This window comes from Mastomys coucha, unplaced genomic scaffold (genome assembly GCF_008632895.1).
Source record: "Mastomys coucha isolate ucsf_1 unplaced genomic scaffold, UCSF_Mcou_1 pScaffold6, whole genome shotgun sequence".
NCBI classification, from domain to species: Eukaryota; Metazoa; Chordata; class Mammalia; order Rodentia; family Muridae; genus Mastomys; species Mastomys coucha.
In genome coordinates, this window is record NW_022196912.1 from 6,987,919 (window position 1) to 7,009,436 (window position 21,518).

The window sequence follows — 21,518 nt, forward strand, 5'->3', positions numbered from 1 at the left end:
AGGCACTGTCCCGCCTCAGTTTCCAGAGCAGGCAAGACCTTGGGCATTTACCACCTGTGCTGGGATAGGCTGCCTTTCTTTAACATGGCTGGTTTGTTTTACTTTAATTTTTGTAGGTCTTAAATGTTTCATAATATATATTGTTAAATCCTCAACTCTCCAACAGCATATTCTATTTTTGGCTGTTTAGTACTAACAACAGAGAGGGGAAGTTGGGCTTGCCAAACATAACTACAGTAAAGAGCAGAATATGTAACAAACCAATTTTGAAAGGCTGCTTAAAGCTTTTAACCTATGCCAAATCATCAAAATATATTAAAAGAGGACCCAAGCCTAGTGGGGTCCTCATATACACATGACTGTCGAGTTGTTCTGAACACCTCTAGAGACTGAATGTGAATAAAGTTATCAGGTGCCATTATTGCTTACATCAGTTCTTAGAGCAGTGTTCTCAACCTTCTGAATGCTGTGACCCTTTAATACAGTTCCTCATGTTATAGTGACCCCCAACCAGAAAACGACTTCAATGATATTTCAGAACTGTAATTTTGTTACTGTTATGAATCACAATGTAAATATCTGATATGCAGGATGTCTGATACTAAGACATCAACCCATAGATTGAGACCCAAAGGCTTAGAGCCTTTGACCTTACTTATGTTTCCTCCTAACAGAGCCTTTAAGCCTTTACCTAGAGTCTCTCTCTCTCTCTCTCTCTCTCTCTCTCTCTCTCTCTCTGTGTGTGTGTGTGTGTGTGAGAGAGAGAGAGAGAGAGAGAGAGAGCAAGAGAGAGTGAGAGAGCAAGAGAGAGTGAGAGAGCAAGAGAGAGAGAGAAAGAGAAAGAGATAGAGAGAGAGAGAGAGAGAGAGAGAGAGAGACTAACTCTGTGCTTATTACCTGGTATGAATCTGTGAAAGGGCCAAGTTTTCCAGGCAGGAGAGCTGAAGGTCAAGACTCCCCACCTCTCACTTGGGATCCCAGATCCCAGACACTATTTCTTTCCCTCATTTCAAAGGGGAAGCAACGACTCTCTCCCAATCTCTCAGCCATGCCACTGACACCAACTGTTCTGTCTCCCTGCCCACAGAGAGAGAGGACCAATGAGGCCAGTAAACACCCTTAGTCTCCTGCTGAAGTCTGGTGTGAGTGCCTTGCACCTGTCTGGACAGGGCTGCATTTTCTTGCTTTCCCTTCCTCCCTGGTCGTCTGGTCTTCACCACACTCTCACTTCTGCACTTAAAACATAGGAAATGAACAAAGAAGAAAGAAATGAAGAGAAGAGGATATAAAAAGAAAAAGAAGAAACATATAAATATCAGAGAAAAAAATCCATACACTATCTCATCCCATCAGCTTCATTTGCCTTTTAAATACATAGTAGAGGAATCTGTAAATGATCCAAAAAAAAAAAAAAGTAAAATTTTAAAGTCTGAAACCTTGTCTGTTTCCTTTCTGAATACCGTTAGGCCAACTGGTTTTACTTCCTTCTCACCATGCCCAGCGCAAACCCCACAGACTTGTCCTGGGAGAGGGTGCCACTGCACTGCACATAGCATTTGGAAATGCCCGTGTTACTGGCCTCTCAGCAAGTCTGAAATCTCCTTCTGCTCCACCAGTAACAGATGGCTGGCTCCTATTTGGTACACAGGCATAACATCTTCAAAATAACCTTTCTCCTGCTAAAGCATGCCAACTAATTAAATGTCACCATGATAATGTCCTGGCCGAGATGGGAAGGGAGAGACCCAGCAAACAAAGGCTCAACAGAACAGGACAAGAGCAAGAGGTCACACCCTACCTTCACCGGATGATCCTGAGAGATCGATGATCACGTACACTTTTCCTTCCGGCTCCAGATCAATCTGCAAGTAAGAGAACGATAGAGGGCTGTTATTGTATGGGTGGGCAGCGTGAGGGATCCATTCCCACCTGAGCTACTGTAACCAAGAGTCGTGACACTCATCAGAGCTGTGTCAAATGCTAGGTGAGTTAGGAATGAAAGAGCAGGGATGTCCACTGAACATCTACTGTGCTGTAGTACTAGAGATCTGAAACATCCCCAAAAGGGAGCATCAGCTTTTAACCTGGGAGGGATCTTCCTTCACAATGGATACTTGAAGAATTTCTAAAGACATGACTGTCTAGAGACTGAGTGTTGTGACTGGCACAGAGGATGCCATAACTGGCATCTATAGGGTAGAGATCCCAAGGAAGCCACAAGGTAAAAGACCATCCCCATAGCTTGGTTTTACGTTAGCCCCTTTGACAGGTAACTGTAGTCCAAGTTTCAGGCTAAGTGGCAGTGCTGAGATCCGATGCCAAGATCGTCCAAAGAAATTTGTGTTCTTTATGTGACTCAGAAAGGAAGAGATGGATTAAGATGTCACTCCTGTACTCAGTGATTAAAATCTCATTGGGAAGTTAAGAAACAGAACAGTGTGGAACTCAGCTAGTAAGAGGGAGAAACTGACCCACAACAACAGCCCAGAAGGACCCCAAGGGCAGCAGAGCAGAGCAGTGTGAGAGGCAACAACACAGATCAGGGCTCCACAAGTGCGCCTCCCCCCGATTCCCACTCAGCTCATATGTTGACTACATGGGTGTTTCGTGACCCACAGATACTAGCTGGATTATAAAGAGAGTCAGTACTTCCAACTGCTCACCGATGACCTTCTCCTTCCATCTCCAGTTTGCTTCTTCCCCTACTCAAACTATAGCCAACATGCTATTCAGAATCCAGTTGGTGAAACTGGGCAGTGGGTGGAAAATGGAGGCTTGGACCTCTTTTTTTTTTTGAGTTCAGACATCTTTGCAAGGTAGGAATGCTTCTGCAGAACATGAGATTTCCACATGGGAGAGTAGCAGCTCTGGAATGCTTGGATCTCTAAGTCCACCGTGAAACTCTCCCACCCCATCAGCCATCTGCACACACAGTTCCAAGGGGCTCTGCCACACTCTCTCCCCCACAAAATGTGCATTTCTTAAGTTCAGGAACCACCATCCCTTCCTGTATTTTTTCTTCCACTGTCCCCAGCAGAAGGCAAGTGTACATTCAGCAAGCAATTCTTGGGAAGAGGAAGTGTGGTAGATGTCTCCTGCTCCTTCAAGGTTGAGGGCGACATGCCTCCTCTCTGAGGTGTTTCTAGACACTCCCACCAGGATGCATTCCTCCCTGGCCTGGGTTCCACAGCACACTGTCCTAGTCACAGTTCCTATTAAACTGTAGCACACCATCCATGTAATTATCTCCCCTGCTAGACAGAAAGTGCAAGATCTACACTCCCAACCTCTGCCCATTTCTCTCGGTCAGAAACTGTCCAATACCCACTTGTGGATAGGAAAAAGATCTAAACTCGAGGCTTATAAAGTTTATTCTGGGTCCTTTCACCTCCTTCCCCAGGGGGGAAAACAGATTTGTGATTTTTATTGAAGTGGCATTTCATATGACACTTGGAGAGGGAAGCTGGGGTGTCTATTCAATGAACATGTTAATATGAGCACTTGTGTGAGCCAAAGAGACTCAAGTTGAACCGATGGTCTCTCTAAGTCATGCCATTTCCTTCCCAGGCCACTCTGGAGCCCTGTTGCTTGGCTGGACTTAGATACTCATGGCTGAGAGTGTTTGCTGTTGGCCTCAAATCTTCCTTTGTATCAAGAGCTCTCCTATGGATGAGGCAAGTGGTCTAAGTTCAGGTACTGTCTGGCCAGGCAGTGAAAGAGAGCAGTGGGCAGATTTGGGCCATCCTCAGGGACTCCACAGGATTTGCTCACTTAAGCTTGGGATCCAGGCAAGAACCAAATACTCAACTGGGATCCCACAAGGTGACTTCCATCATCATCCCTAAAGAGTTCATGATTTTAAACATGGGTAAAGCCATGTTTCCCTAGAGCTCTTTGGAGGATGATCCCGCCATAAACACACCCCAGCACTAGCAAGGAGTTACAGACAGAAAACCAGCTGTTGGCTCTGCTGAGCAGCGCTAAACTAGAATTCTATCTCTGCCCAAGTTCAAAATGATCAGGAGCCCTTTTGCCCCTGAGCATGGAATTCAAATAATGTATGCCTTTTGGAGATTAGATCATCGCTGTTAACCCCAAACAAAATGAAACACTCTTTCATATCCTCCAAGTCAAAGATTTCCCACGGCTGCAGACTGTGTTGATGAAGCACAATGCTATCTGTGAGAGGCAGGGAGGAGGACAGCGGAGGAACGAGCTGGGGAGCGAGGCCCATCCAACGCGGGCACTGAGCCTATCTCTGCAGAAGGGGAGAGAGGATTCGGAGCAGGGAGGACAGGTCATTGACGGTAAAATGTATTAGGATATTAACATTCAAGATAGCAATCAGAAGCCATTTTAGCACCCACTGCTCCCTCAATGCATTTCCCAACAGAAAAATAGAAATTAAGCCATTAAACATGCCAAAAGCAACAAAGAGCTTCGAAGGCTGAGCAGATGACTGCAGAGCACTGGCCAAGCCCCAGTCAGCCAAGCGAGGAAGGCTCTCCATCAGCGTGGCGGGATTTCGGTGTCGGTGACTGGAGGGGTGGCTCAGTACAAATGGTGGTAGACAGTGGTCTGGCTTCACAGCCAAATGCATTGCATCACAAATTCTGCCCATGGATGCATGGCCCTGATAATGAAGCAATGTGAGTTCCCAGACCTGTACAACTCTGCAATCTATTAGAGGGCATGAGGCAGCTGGAGCGACTTAAGAACAGATCCCAGAGCTCCCTGCAGCCATTCCCAGAACAGTGCTGAGCCCCCCTGCAATGAGGGCTCACTCCACTTGCTCCAGATGTGGCCCTGTTCATAACCTCTGTTTAGGCTTCTCTTCTCTCCTTGACAGACTTCCTAATTACTTTCCTTTCTCTTAGACTATGCTCCTCTTTCAAGCTAAATCCCCATTGGCTTTTCCTCCAGCCAGGGCCAGAAGCCAAGGAAACAGTGGGGGAGATGAGCACAGCCCTTGGCTTCATACCAGGCCTGAATCCCAGTCTTGTCTCTTTCCCACCGAGTGACCTCAGACAATTATTTCCTCTCCATAAGCCTTGGCTTCATCTGGGAAATGGGTTGTCATGGAAATTCTGTGAGACAGAAATGCAAAGCACTTGGCACTCAGAAAATACCCAATGTGTGGAAAAGAGAGAAACTGACCAGCTAGATGGTCTGAAGCAGTACGGCCTGCAAGATGGCTCACTAGGTGAAGGGCCTTGCTACTCAGTCTGATGACCCAAGTTTCATCCCCAGATGGTAAAAGACCCAACTCCCACAAATTGTCCTCTAACCTCTCTCTTTGTTAGTGTCATGGTATACATGAACACAATATATACATGCATAATACACACACACTCACACACACACATACTCATACACATACACTCACACAAACACTCATACACACACACTCACAGACACACATGCTCATACACACATACACTCACACAAACACTCATACACACATACACACACAAACACTCATACACACACACACACACACACACACACACACACACACCTTCAAGTCCCACCTTTGAAGTCCAAAGTTCTTTCTACTCGATCAACCTCCCCAAAACAAATAGAAAACATTTTGTGTCCCAAACTGATATCCCTATAGGTTATCACAGAATAACAGATGACTTTTTAATGGTACTGTGACTATCAAAAAGGATAGGTCTTGTACCCAGCCTGGGGTAAACACAGGGACAGGCAAGGTTACCCTCTAAGCATGAGAAGTCCACAGTGCCATGTGAGAGAGAGGGGGAGTGGATGAGGGGGAGGGAGAGGAAGAGGGAGAGAGAGGGGGAGCAGACAGACAGACAGACAGACCACAGGTTTCTTGGGCATCGGATTTGCTTCAGACACTGAGTTGGGTTCCTTACCTGCCTCAGTGTACTGAAACTCTTGTGACATCAACAATAGTCTCTGTTTCCAGACAGGACATGGGTGCTCAGTGAGCTTTCTGCAGTTGTGCCCCTTAAGTGATCACACAAGCAACTGATTCTGCTTGAACTCCAAGGTCAGACTCACGTCCCCTGCTACACCTAGCCCACAGAAGCGTCTTTGATAGCTTGTCTCGGTGTCCTCCACCCCATCTCCAGTGTCCTCATTCCCCTCTGCAGTGGCCACTGGCTTCCCAGGCCCAATCTCTCTAAAGCAGAGATTTATCTTGCACATCCACAACTCTGCACTGAGCTAAGGGGAACGTGAGTGCAAAGACGCCATTCATTCCAATGAAGGATAATACCAGAGGGAGAGAACAAATGGCCTAGGAACTTCCTCAGTGGTGGTATTGAAAAAGCCAAGACTGTCATGGACTTCTGGGCAGAGCTTGACCATTTTCAAAGCATGTGTCTGCTTTCATTTATCCCTCGTAATTTATCTGTAAGGCACCAGGTGCTGTGTTAGTCTATGAATAAGATCCACACACCTGTAATCGAGATACTTCCAAAGTAGAGACAGGAAGGTTATGAGTTTAAGGCAACCCTGGGATACATGACAAATCTCTGTCTCAACCAAGCTCATCAATAGAGTCTGCTACAATGCACAGGTCCTGGATTCAAACTCTAGTGCTGCAAATGAATCAATAATTTTAAAGCCAAGGCTGAAGATGTGCCCACAGTAGGCAGTGAAGGCATAGCTGCTTCGTGATGCCAGGGCCATCATGGAGCTCTTGGATCTGGGAATGGACCCCCTATGGCTGAGTATTATAGACAACTCAAGGAGAGTTTGTGCACTCCCCACCCCCCACCCCCACACGTAGGTCCTAACCCTCAGGCCAGTGACCCTTCCAGCATCCCACACCCACCCATTGGGAAACTCTGAACCAAGTTGTTTTGAATAATCAGAACTCGCTGATGAGAGGCTAACACCCTCCTTACCTACAATGTTCACATCAGGCTTCAGTGACCCAGGTCAATCTATGCCTGTGTCTGAAGGGCCAAGGGCTTTAAGAGCCAGGCAGTCTAAAACTCATTCCCTCCTAACCACAGGCCAGCTCTTGCCTGAGGACTCTGGAAAGACTCCCCCGCAGGCCCAGCTCAGCCCACCTGAGTTTACTTCCCTTTCTGACCATCCCCAGGTCCGAACTTGGAGAGTTGGGGAGAGAGTTGGTCAGAGTTGGGGAGAGAGGCTCTGACTGGCCTGGTTCCACCTACTAGGACTCATATGATTAAATGTTTATTTCTCCTTCTTCCTTATTTGGAAGAGGTTTGGGATAATGTAGAAGGTAGGACCATCCAGAAAGGAAGCTAAGCATGGTGGTTCAGGTCTGTAATCTTAACTATGTGAGAGCCTGAGGCAAGGGGCCTATAAATCCAAGCCTGCCTAGGCTACAAGTCGTCCTAAGGCCTACACTGGCAACTTAAACTTAGTAGGACCCTGACTCCAAATTAAAAGAAAACATGGGTCAACAGCTCAGTCACTTAGGTGCCTGCTGCATAAGCATGGGGCTGTGAGTTCAGGTCCTAAGCATCCCTGTAAAAGCCAGGTGCAAGCACACATCTGTAACCCAGCACCAGGGGATGCAGAGACAGGAAAGTGTCTGGAGCCCATTGACTAGCCAACCAATAGGGAATCTCTAGGTTGAGTGAGGAGGGCCATCTCAAATAATTAAGAAGAAAATGCTTGAGGAAGCAAGACATATGGCATCAGTCTCTCACGCCTCTATGTACGCATACAACACACCTACACGAACACACAAATGCATGAATACAACGTACACACGCCAAGGTAAAAATGGGGTGATAACTCAGTAGTAAAATGCTTGTTTAACATGCACGAGTACCCCAGTAACAGCGAGAGAGAGAGAGAGAGAGAGAGAGAGAGAGAGAGAGAGAGAGAGAGAGAGTGTGTGTGTGTGTGTGTGTGTGTGTGTGTGTGAGAGAGAGAGAGAGAGAGAGAGAGAGAGAGAGAGAGAGAGAGAGAGAGAGAGAGAGAGAGAGAGAGAGAGAGAGAGAACAAAGACACAGGATCCAAATCTGTACCCTTCAGATTGGGCCACTCAGCCAAACTTAGTACACCACAGTCCCAGCTCTTCCTGGCATGAAGGAGACCAGGCAGAGCAGGGTCCCTGTGGTAGCCAACATCCTCCTAGTTAGAGCTGGTAGAAAGTTCAAAGCACCAAGACGTGGTGGAAGAGACAGGGAGTGGGATGGGTTTGACCACAGTGCCTTGTCTCCAAATACTATGATATTAGAAAAAAAATCAAATGCAAAAATTAAAGTCCCCAAAGCACAGTGATAGGTAGTGCTGAAAACCACTTCTAAGTGCCAATTCGGGATCTATCAGCTAATGTTGTGGCTCTTCACTGGGGAGGGATCCATTCTACTAACAATGCCTTGAATGGTCAAGAGGCTATGAGATACATGGAATGAAATGTGCTTCAAGGTTCCACTCTGAAAGCAGGCTACCATAGCAGCTGCTGGAGCTGAGGGGTTTGCAGCCCCTTAGGATGAACAACAATATGAACTAAGTAGTACCCTCAGAGCTTCCAGGGTACCACCAACCAAAAGACTGCACATGGAGGGGTCTGATTGTTCAGGCAGCATGTGTATGGTAGAGGATTGCAAATTCAATCATCAATAGGAGGAGAGGAGCTCGGCCCTGTGAAAGTTCTGTGCCCCAGTGTAGGGGAATGCCAGGGCCAGAAAATGGGAGAGGGCGGGGTGGCAGGTATGGGGAAGTGGGAGGCAACAGGGGTTTGTTTTGGTTGTTTTTGTTTGTTTCTTTGTTTTTTGGAGGGGAAACTGGGAATGGAGAAATTTACATGTAAATAAAGAAAATAATAAATAAATAAATAAAATAAAGGGGGGATTGTTTCTCTCTGAAATGACTCTCACTGCATTGTAAATTATTACACAGGAGACAGGAGATGGCTTAGTGGGTAAGGGTGCTTTTATGAAAGCAAGAGAGTCTGAGTTCAAATCCCTAGAACCCATGTGAAACATGACCATGTATGCCTACCTGCAGCCTGTGAGGATAGAGACAGGCAGATCCCAGGAGTGGCTGGCTGGCTAGCCTAACCCAAACCATGAGCATATAGTTCAGTGAGAGATCCAGAGTCAAAAATTAAGAGGAGGGATGAGAAAAAAAATCACTCTTCTCTGGTTTCCATATGTACACACGGGGATACTTACTCCATCATTCTTCCACGCACCAATGTTATATAGGCTTTTGTGTACATCCCTGCAGGGCAGGGTCTACCTATTCAGCACACAGAAGGGATTTAAGCAGCAATTGTTTGTGTGGTGCTTGGGATTGAACTCAGGGACCCATGATGCTAGGTAAGTACTCTTCAGCTAAACTACACCCAGCATTAACAGATGTTTGCAAATGTTGCTTCAACAAAAGCAAGCCCTATGAAGTTACTTCAGCATGTGCAAACACTGGATCTGCACAGGTGGATGATGGAGGGGATGTGCTTTTAAAGACATCAATCTACACACGGATGTCCAAAGCAGCAGCACTCCATAAAGCCCCAAACTGGAAGCAATACTATGCTCTACAGCAGGTACGAGCATAAGCAACCCATGCAACATCCACATAATGGAATTTTGCTTAGCAAGAAAAATGAATAAATTACCGATACTCAGATGAATGCTGTGCCAAGGACACCAAACACCATATGCTTTCATTTATATAAGGTCCCAAAACAAGCAACCCTAATTTACAGTGACAAGAACTACAAGGGTGACTATCTCCTGGGGGTAGAGGTGACTGATGACTGCCAGGAGACATAGAAGAACCTTTGGGAAGATGGCGTGAGTGCATACATTTGAGAGATGAGGCAAGCTATGCACTCAAAATGGCTGCCTTTAGCTGCGTGAGAGTTGCTTCTCAATGAAGTTGCTCTTTATAAAGAAGGAAGAAAAAGAGTTTTCACATAAGGATTCCTCCACAAGCTTCCTTTAAATAATAAATCATCTTTCCACCCTCAGAGCATTTAAAATTTCATGTTCCATTTTTAAAAATAAAAGGACTCATTCAGAGTTTTTCACGAGCACATCTGTCACACAACATAATGTACACCTACTAGCGTGGGCGCACACATTCACACACCACCCACGTGTGCGAACACATTCACAGGCACGCAGCTGAGCCACCCTCTCCTGTCGTCTGTGATCAAAATACAATAATAGCAAGAAAAACACATCCAACGTGAAGGTTCAAGAATCTATCGAGTTATTTAAACCTCTTTCTCTGTGTGCAAATCTCCATTTCCTCACAGATAAAATAAGATGATTTTGCCAAATGCTCTGTGGTGAGTTTTGATGACCCAAATGACCTAAATATACACAAAAAGGGTAAATAAATAAAAAAATAATATCATTTGATATGTCATTCTACAAGTAAAAAAAAAAAAGGAAAAAGATCTAAATGTGGTGGCTAATATAATCTCTGGAATTCAGAAGTGGGAGCAGCAAGATGCGCTGTGCTTCTATGCTCAACGGTTGTGCAAAACAAAGATTCCTTTGTGGGTTCACACGCGTGCTCCAGTGATAGACACTCTATGGGGACTTTTCTTTACAATGTTTTTCTTAACTTTTTATGCTTTTAACCCCCTTGCCCCTCCCCCATCTATAAGTGTGTATGTGTAGGTACACATGCTTAAGCACATGTGGAGGGGAAGGACAACCTCAGGCATTGTTCTTGCCTGCTCCTTGTTCAAGGCAGGGTCTCTTGGTGTTTGCTGCTACATACGCAGACAAACTGGCTCACAAGCTCCCTTAGAGTCTCGCGTCTCTGCTTCCCATCTTACTTTAGGATCACTGGACTTACAGAATGCACTACTTTTCCGGGCTTTATGTGGACTCTGAGGATCTAAACCCAGAATCTTACCCTTGCGAGGCCAGGGCTCTACCCACTGAGCCATCTTCATACTCACTAGCAGGACATTGCATCAACAGGAAACAGGAGCTGCCACATGCATGGATACGGAGACCAGACCAGAGCCTTCTTCTCTGTTCCTAACCCTTTTGTTTTTAAAATTCCATCCAGGATAATTTGTATAAAGTTTTAAGTCAGTACCTTCTTACAAAATAGAATGTCCTTTTAAATGCATTGGCTGGTCTAACCTTCTACCCCCAGAGAGTAACAAGCTGGCTTTGGTTACTAATTACCTTACTAAGTGCCCCTCGAATCTGGTTGGCACACTCTATCTCCTCACAGCCATCTCCCAGGAACCAAAGAAGCCTCGTGAATGTCACGTTGTCTAGACCAAGGCCTGCATGGCCTATCACAGCTCTCAATAGGCCACAATGCAGTAAACACGAGTTAACACCTGCTTCCCCTTTCCAGTGGCTCAGAGGTGGTCCGGAAGAGCCACCAGATCCTTCTGGTGACACAGGTGGCTCAAAGCAAAGATGTCTGTGTGCTGTCCAAACCCAGCAAACACCCTGAGGTGTCGAGCCTAGCCTTGTAGAGAGCAACATCGCTTGGTCATGGAATAGTGCTTCTATCTCAGGAGACAATGGCAGCACACAGCTATAAGGCCTGACAGAAGGTGGTGGGCACAAACAGAACAAGCAGCAGAAGTGCAGTCCTTCACCCTGGTCGCCCAGAAGAGAAAAGTTCCTGGCTCTAAGCCTGTATTTTGCAATCTGCATTTTGTTTGGGAATAGTCCCCTCCCTCCCCTTCCTCTCTGGGTACATTTAGATGCATGCTTAGTTTATTTTCCTGTTACTCACCTTGTACCAGGATGGCTCAGTGATGGAGTATACAGACACTGACCCTAGACTGCCTGGGTTCAAATCCCAGCACTGCTTGTTACAAGCTGTGTGATACTTGTGAGCTCTTCCTTGGGCCCATCCTCCATGGCTCGCCAGCAGGGATAGTTCTTGGACACAACCATGAAAACAAAGGTCCTGCAATGTCCTCCTAGATGCTAAGTTTAAGCTAAGCACATGAAACCTACGTAAGGCAGTGGAGTAGCTCAGACAGTGAGCACAATCCGGACGCAGGCCATCCAATGGCAGGCAGTGGCTGCCCTCCAGGCACATGCCTTTCCAATGATATTCTGGATATCAAGTCTGATTTCTTATCGCTTTGCTCATACAGTTGAAACTGTGTCCTCTGAGAAAAAGAACAGTTTGGTAAAGATTGTGGAAATGTGAAACGTGAGAGTCAGAAACACTTAGAAATGACTTGGTTCAAGAACACAAAGAAACATACATTAAAAACAAGGGTAGGATCTTTTCCCCTTTGTTTGCCAAATTGACCAATTTTTCTCTTGGGCTATGTATTTCTGTGTTATTTAGAACTAAAATAAAACCCAAACTGACTGTAATGATGTGTTTGCTTTTCAGAAATCAAAACCCACTTGTCCGCCTGAGAAGGTAGCCTTTTGTCCCATCGCTTCCAAGAGGAACTGATTCTTACTAAGGCCTATCGGAGTTTTTCTTGTGGCGTCTAACTACCACACGCTTCCACATCCTGGTTTATTACTCTGGGTGTTCTCTTTCCCTTGCAGCTTCCATAGATGAGGACTTACTTCAGCTGACACCTTCTCCACTCCCTTTCCACAAAGCAGTCTATATCCTGACTCTCAGTTCTTAGTCACTTGATCAAGGTCAGCTGTACAAACCTGCCTTGCATACATGAGTTCCTGAGTTTGATCCTCAACATCACACACACAAACACACACACACACACACACACACACACACACACACACACACACACACACACACGCACTCATGCACCACGCTCAATTTTTCTTGACATTAACTGGAAAAAGACTATGGAAAGTGTGCCGGGCGGTAGTGTGCACGCCTTTAATCCCAGCACTTGGGAGGCAGAGGCAGGCAGATTTCTGAGTTCGAGGCCAGCCTGGACTATAGAATGAGGTCCAGGACAGCCAGAGCTATACAGAGAAGCCCTGTCTTGTAAAACCAAAAAAAAAAAAAAGGAAAGTGTCAATTCCTCAGCACATGCTATCTCTTACCCTCTACATTTCTGTAACCAAAGGCATCAGTGCTTCTTGCCCTCCCCAGATTTGGCCTCCCCGTCCCTACACCTTTGTAGTTCATACGTCAACCGTTGGACACTTGAGGCTGACAGTATAGACATTCTGCTCTGTCTAGCCACAGTTAGGTTCCATGCTTTGTTATCCAGTGGTTCTAAAATCTGAAAATTAATATTATTTATGTATGAAGGCTTTGTAAATCACCTATCTATACACTTATATATTTGTCTATATTCACATTCTTAGCCATGCACAAAAGTAGCGATTCACATGCTATTCAGTAGGCAATGTACCTATTAGCAAACTCACATGTAGTCTTCGTCTCCATTGTACCAACTGCTTTCTATGACCACCAAGATTTCCCAGGATCCTTTTCCCTAGGATGTGTCCAGCTAGAGATCCACCATGACTTCCCTCTCTCATTTGGCCCAGTGGCTTTCCTGGTTGATGCTCAGCTATGGTGCTAAACATCAGGTCACTGCTGGGTGCAGCCACTGTCATTAGAAACCATTTTCTCTTGTTCTGGGTTTTTTCTAGGAAGGTGTATCTGACTGAAATTCTGACTAGCAAAGAGTACAAAGCCAAAGCCATTGTTTTCCAAGACTTTGCATGCCTGTCTTCACGAGTGAGCAATGCTTTGACTAGATATGGAATTCTAGGTTAAAAAAACTGCAATCTATCTAAACTTTCAATCATCATCAATATGGTGGATAGATTCTGACGTCAGCCCCACAGCCACAGCTTAGCGTGAGGCACCATTTGCTTGTTTTGTTTCCACTCTGGGTCCTTTTCATCCCCGCTGTGGTGAAATTTCACAATGACAAGCCTTAGGGAGGCTTTTGATCATTTTGCTGAAGCTGAACTTGCAAAAGCTACTCATCTATTTATTTTTTAATTCTTTGTTGTGGATTCTTTTTCATTTTCATTCTTAAAAAAAAAACCCACTATTATCAGATGTTGGGCCAGTAGAATTGATTCCTAGGTGTCTTACCATGTAAATATGTTTTTATTCCATAGTCTAGATTTCCTTGAGTTTATTTTATAATCCTTCTGCTGAACTTGTTATTTCTAATAATGCACTGAGTTTCTGTCTATGCCTTCTTATGTCTTCATGGCTCTCTTTTCTTCTTTTGGTATATACATATACATATAGCATATTTTGAAGAACAGTATTTCTGTCTGCCCTCAGGGTTAGATAGGGGAGCCCTCCCTTACATCAGTGAGCCCTTCAAAGAGAAATGGCTTCTTCTGGAAAGAAGATAAGCTCTACACCAGTTTTCCAACTCTCCTCAAACATTCTACCATTTCTTTTGCAAATGGCCTTTGAACTTCTCACCCCAGAAGCCTGGCTCCAGATCCTTCTGCAATGAGATTGAGGGATGTCCATCTCTAGTCCAGGCATTCGTTTTCACTTCTGCCTTTGGGGTAAGCATTCTCCCTGGCCAAGTCCTTCAGAGCTCTGCAGAAAGGCTGGTTCTATGATGGGCTGCAGAATCCTTTAAATCTTCCTAACGCTGCTGCCTTTTAACCCAGTTCCTCAAACTGTGGTGACCCCAACCATAAAACTATTTCATTGCTACCTCATAACTGTTGCTATTGTTATGAATCATGATGTATATATCTGATATCCAGATATCTGATATGTTACTCGGCCCCCAGGTTGAGAACCGCTGCTCCATACTGTTTTGAACTGAGGCTCTCTGGTACTGCTAGTCTGCTCCACTGGGCAGCACCCTACTGCCTCCTCTCCTCTCCCAGAGACTTAGGGTAAGTGGTAGGCTCTTTTAGTTTACACGGTTCTTACGCAGAGTCCCCCACCCTTTTCCTTTTTCTGTTGTGGACATGGAATCTTGAGCGGGCAAAGGAACAAACACATTTGTTTCAAGAAAACCTGGAATGGAAATTTCCAAAACATGTCACCTGAAGTGATATTTTGCAGAGCTGCGAAGAATGAGGGGAAATAGACATTCGAGTAAGACTGTGCTCATGGGCCGTAAAATGCAGCAACATTTGTAAAGATTATTTTAGCATTATAGAACAACAGCAAAAAGAAAACGAAACAAACAAACAAAAAACAAACCTAGACAACAAACTCTTGACCTCGCAAGTCTGCTTTTGGGAATTTATCTTAATGACATATTTCCAAAAAAAAAAAAAATTAACTACAAAGATGATGAGTACAGTATTGTTAAGAGCTTAAAATTAGAAAGCAATGGTTTAGTTAATAGCTAATTATCTAGATAAATGGCAGCCTATTCAAATTATTATGTACCATGCAAAAATATCTAAGATTATATTTAATAACATGAAAAGCTATTCACAATGTGGTATTAAATGTTAAAATTGGCTTATAAAAGAATATGTGGGACTGGAGAGATGGCTCAGCACTTAAGAGCACTGACTGCTCTTCTGAAAGTCCTGAGTTCAAATCCCAGCAACCACATGGTGGCTCACAACCATCTATAAAGAGACCTGATAGCCTCTTCTGGTGCTTCTGAAGTCAGCTGCAGTGTACTTACATATAATAAATAAATAAATCCTAAAAAAAAGAGAATATGTGTCCTGTAATCCAATCTTGTTGAAGACTAGTGTGTAATAGATATAGTTAAATGAAAAAAATTAAAAAGATCTATGGATATGGTGTGTGTGTGTGTGTGTGTGTGTGTGTGTGTGTGTGTGTGCTCATGGATAGTTTTTAAACATTCCACCTTTCTTCTATTTTCTACCACACTTTTTGGTATAAAAAAATGTGCTGTTCTTTTAAGAACATTATGTAAGCCTTACTCACAAGCAAGGAAACTAAGGCACAGGGATTAAACAGTCCATTCAGGGGTTAAACAGTCCATTCAGGGGTTAAACTGTCCATTCAGGGGTTAAACAGTCCACTCAGGGGTTAAATCATCCACTCAGGGGTTAAACAGTCCATTCAGGGGTTAAACAGTCCATTCAGGCATGTAAGCAAACTGCTTGAAACCAACAACCAGAAAATAGAAGCTTGGTTTTCTGAATTTCTTTACGTTTGGGATACAAGTTAAAATGGGGCATGATTTTAAAAGTACACATGTCCACAGGAGTTTACTTTTCAGGTTGAGGTAACAGTGCTGATCAGTGCTGAGCAGTAGGAACGAGTGTGTCATCCTCTGAGGCTGGACATGTTTAAAACGCTACATCTCATTGGTCAGATGATGGGCAACATCCCTGCCATGGGGCTGCCCATACTGTCCCCTCACCTGGCAATCATTTCCACAAACATACATTGGAACACAGTCTCTTAACCTGTCAACAGGAAAAGGGCTCTATGAACTAAACTTAAGCCTCAGTCCCGAGCCAGGTAAAGTAAAGGAGGATTTATTAGGCCCAATGCCATTTTAGCCCCAGCCAGACATTTATCACTTGACTCTGATATGCTAGCAGCCAATTTTTTAAACCATTTTTACGTGTATGTGAAAACTGTAGGATGATAGAAATAAGAAGTGTGGTACAGCTTTCTGTTTTCTGAGACGGAACCCATCTTTATGCATAATGACATGTTTGGATATTCAACTGGCTTTCCGTATGACTAAGTGCACAGGTTTCAGGTACAAATTACATATGAAACTGGGGACTATCTGTTTCTGAAAATGAACAACGCTCATTATCCAGCCAGGCCTCATTTGCTGCACAGTGATGAGAACTAGGCCTCATCAAAGGACACAACGTGTTCACCTCCCTAGAAGCTCACACCAACGAGCCAGCTAAAACAGAAAATACTTCCTAAGTGCAGACAAACTAAACAGGTTCTGATTTCTGCATGGCTGAGCTCTCTTAATCAGAAGGCTTCTTCTGGGTCGGCGATGAGGTCTTTATGCTGAGGCTATCCAGACATGGCTAAGATTGCCCAGAGAGCACATGAGCGGGTCTGAAGAGATCACAACCAGGCCTTCGAGGACAGCTTAGCGCCAAGTTCAACTGCTACTTTACTTAAGGGAAAGGAGGGCCACTTCTAAAGCATAAAGGAGAGTCTCGGCCTTTCAAAGACATCCAAGAAAAATGCAGCCATTGTACCTGTTGAACCTTTGGTGGGCTCTCACTTCTTGTATGCTATGCTCCACTTGCAAGGACGCAACTGACAAGTTTGAGTTTGGAGACAGATAATTACCCAAGGCCACAGAGAGAGAGCCTTTGTAATTTCTGAAAAGTTAGCCTGTGCATATCCTGGGGGACACAAGAGAACACATGTAAAGGCTCCGGGGTGGGTGAAGCCTCGGCCTCAGTAATATGTTTATCTATTGGAAACAGCCAGAACTGAGGTCAGAGAGGGTGTGTGTGCTGCGTTCTTTGGCCCTGGGAAGCCAAAGCTGAGTTGTTGTGGAACAGTAGCATGTTGGGACTCCCACTTTAAATAACTTGTCTTTCTGCAGTTTGGTTAGAAGGAGAGCAAGCCCTGGGCATCATGGAGGACACTTTGGTGGTCCTTACAGTAACCTGAGTAAGAGTAAATGGTGGTAGGGAAGGGGTGGAGGTGGCGAAGGTGAAAGGAAGTGGTCGGAACATGCACAGATGCTAAAGGATTGGCTAAAGGGTCGCATGAAAGTGTGGGAAGAAGAGAAAAAAGCATACGTGGAGCTTTCCAGTCTGAACAAGATGTGGAGGGGCCCTTTCCTGTGCACAGGCCTGGGAACAGCAGGATGGGTACTGGAACCAGCATGTGCTGGCACAGGGAAGGCCACAATGCTGAGCACAGCTGGACTCATAAATATGATGGTCAAGCCAGAGGGTGAAGCCTAAGGGCTCCTGAAGTCCAAAAAGCCAAAAGTTGTTTTGTTTGTTTTTGTTTTTGTTTGAATCAAAATAATTTGGAAACAAAATCTGATCCAAATGACATAAGGCTATTTACTTTTATTTTTTAAATTTACTTTTAGTTAGTATGTGTGTCATTGTGTTTATGTTTGTGTGTGTGTGTGTGTGTGTGTGTGTGTGTGTGTATGACACAGAGAGACAGAGAATATACATGGTCCCATATGTCACTGTTCACATATGAAGTCCATAGACAACTTCCAGGCATAGGCTCTCTCTCTTCCCACCGTGAGGGAATAGAACTGGGGTCATCATTTACCCTTGGTGCCTTCTCAGCAGCCTACCAGGCTTCCTCTTATCTATACCTACTCCACTGAACATAAATAGTTACATATTTGTGCTATGAAACGAACGTTAATTTGCATGATCATGAATGCATGCCCCAACCTCCTGGGCCTTTTAGGAAACATATAACACACATAGCAAACCAACCTAAAAGTCCAATAAAGTCTGGCTTCCTCACAACTCTGGCCCTACAGGTTGCATAAAGTATGTGCATCTGAGGCTTGAGCCATGAGGCGGGAATACTGAGGGCTGACACTGGGAACCACAGATGCACAGACTAGGAAGCAAGAATACATCTCCCTCCATCTACAGGCCTGACCTCTGTCGCCTTGGGTGGAGGAACCAATTTCCCTTCTTCCTCCCTAGGGGCCACCACCCATCATGTGCACAGTCAGATACACTTCATCTAAAAGCATTCTTGTTTTTCGCTTCCTCTGCCTTTCAAAGAGATGGGCTTAAAAAAAATATCTGGACATAACACACACATACACATACACACAAACACACACAGGTGTTGGTCCATTCTTAACCCTGACCTCACACAACAACTGACTTCACTCTAGACCCTCTTTGCAAGGTGGAGTCTGTGTGGTAAAAACATAAATGTGGAAACTAAACTACGCTTTGAAGCTAGCATGCAGATATTTCCTGTCTGCTGCTGCTCTTGCTCCAAACCTTTGTATGTCCCACCCCCCTCCACTCAGCCCCCCAACTTCTGCTAGGAGGAAATGAAAGCTGTTGCCAGGCTCCACATCCCAGGCCTGTGGTAAGGAAACACTGAAGTGTGAAACGTATGCCTGGACCCTTCCCAGGTGCCCCGTGAGGCAGCAGAGGTGTATGTGCACATGTCTTGTGATACAAGACACAGGATGGGCTAAGAGGACTGCGGACCAGTGCCAAGGGCAGGCTGCAGTGACAATGACGTCATTCCCAGTTCACCATTGTGGGTAAAAATGTTCCAGAGCCATTAGCATATTTGCTGACCTTGGCAGTGTGGTAGTTAATACTATCAACTCGAGAGAATCTAAAATCACCTAAGTACGAGGCAAAGCTCTGGGCATGCCTGTGAGGGGATTTCTAATTGGGCTGAGGAGGAAAAGGCTCACACTCAGTTTAGGTGGCTAAACTCCCAGACTAGGGTAGCAGACTGATGGAATGGCGAGAATTAGAGTTTGCAGTTGTCTACTTTCTGCTCACATGTGACACCATGTTACAATTTGCCTCCTACCCCTCCCACCGCTGTTGCTTTTCTACCATCCCCTTAATTTGGGGAACCCAAAAACCCTCTTCACTTTGTATTCCTCACAGATTTTGTCCTAGCCATGAGATCAGGAACTAACACAAGTGGCCTGCAAATAGAGAAAACTGACCATGGAAAGGTAACCACACTCCACTCCGGCCACCCCACTCAGGGAGCACGCAGGCTGCGGTCGTCCCCAGAATGCACCCTCCCTCAGCCATTTCTGCCCAGCAGCTGCTTCCTGGGCTCCCACAACATCCACATGACCCAATATTGGATCATTCACCTTCTAAAGAAGAAGAGGAAAAGACAGATAACTCGCTATCAGAAATTCTCAAAACTATGCAGCAGGTAAAGGTGCTTGCTGATAAACCTGAGGACCCAAGTTCAGTCCCCAGGACCGACATGTTAGAAGGAAAGAATGAACTCCCCCAAGCTGTCCTCTGATCTCCACACTTATACACAAACAAATAAATAATATTTAAAGAAAAATTAGAGCAAACAAGAATACCATGCAAAGGAGAGGGCATTGTGATTGTTAGACTCTAGTGGGAAACTGGTCATTTTCTGTATCCTTGGAATCTTCCATTAACTATAAAGAGAAAGAGGAAGATGGGGAGATTGTAGAAAAGGGTACAGGAGAAAGGAAATTATTAATTTAAATATTCCTGCTGGTCTGTGCTCTAAAGGTTTACCGTAGGTTGGCTGGTTGGTTGGTTGGTTGGTTTTTTGTTTGTTTAGACCTCAACTAGAGTGGAGTTCTTTCCAACAATCCAACATAGTCTGCCTCATGGAGAGACAGAGGGATGGACAAACAACCTCCAGGCATAGCTGTCCAATACCCTCCAAGGAAATGAATGACCCCCCCTGCCCCTCCCCTCAGCCCTGTTGGTCCTCTCAGGCAGACACAGTGGGTGGGTGGTGGGTATTTTAATGTCCTTGCAGGTTCAGGGTTGGTAAGTGCTTTGGAGAAAGCAGTTATCCTTTACCCCTTCTGTTCTTTTGGAAGGTGCTTCCCCACTGCAAGGGCTATTCACCTCACTCAGTTGGGAAGGAAGGGAACCCAGCCTGTTGGCAGAACTAGCTTGCTGAAGCTGAATGTGATCCCAGATCCCTTTGGTAGCTTCAAGAGCACCTCACCATCTCCACGTGGCTCACTAGGCCCACTACTGGCCCAGGAGAGAGCCTGGCATGGAGACTCAGCAAGGTGCTAAGATGGAAATGTGACAGCTTCCAGGGCATTGAGTAAGCCACCACCAGGCACAATGCCAAGGTAAATCCAATGATACAATGAGCATGTCCTGCAAGCGCTAAGCTCAATCCACTCACTCCAGGCACTGTGACCTGGTCATGGGAGTTGCTGAGTAAAATCTCTACCAGGGGAGGGATGGAGGCAACTTCCAAAGCTTCATGCCTCTTTGACTAGCAGCTGCAGAGCTAGGCATGCCTGCCCTCAGACAGGGAACCAGGTCTGAGAATACCTGGGAAATAACAAAATGTGGAAGGAAAGCTCTCTATTACAAGCAGATGGAAACCGCTCTCCTCAGATGACTGAATATGTCATTTAAGCCACACTGACAAGGCCACCTGCCACTGTGACCTCCCTGGGATCTTTCTGCCCATTTCCCCATTTATTAACATCACATGTTTTTCTTCAGAGTATAACACACACTCTGATACCCACTTGATCAAATATGATCAAACATTTCTACTTCCTAGAAAACCTAGTTATCTGATACAGAGAATTCTATGTGTGCAACCTGTGAGGTGTCATTTATGCATGTGTACATGTTTGTGTGTCTATACATATCGGTATGAAGGTGTGAGCACATATGTGAACCTAGAGATCAGTGTTCGGTGTCTTTCTCTATCACTTTCCACCTTATTTTTTGAGCAGGAGTCTCTCACTGAAGCTTGGGTCAGCTAGACTAGCACGGGCCAAAGGCCTTCCTTTCTCCTCAGCATTTTAACATGTGTGTTGGAAACCCAAATGCAGGTCCTCATGATGACAAGCAGTTTACCAACTGAGACATCTTCCCCATACTGTCTGTTTAGTTCATTAGCCTATCAGTGAATGGCAGGTTTCCTGGCTTGAAGACACCCAATAGTTTGAAGAACTCTTCTAAGAAAGTAAATTCTGCAGCTCGGCCACTCGCTGTGAAATGTTTTCCATCCAATACCAGTTTGCTTTT

General features: G+C 45.1%; 1 protein-coding gene across 1 annotated transcript in view; it reads right to left on the reverse strand.

Moving 5' to 3' along the window:
- Positions 1-21,518, reverse strand: part of Prkce (protein kinase C epsilon) — a 506,175-nt gene that overhangs the window by 312,268 nt on the left and 172,389 nt on the right. Inside the window, exon 2 of the mRNA XM_031357603.1 lies at positions 1,799-1,862. Coding sequence (XP_031213463.1) covers positions 1,799-1,862 — 64 coding nt within the window. The remainder of the gene's footprint in view (positions 1-1,798; positions 1,863-21,518) is intronic.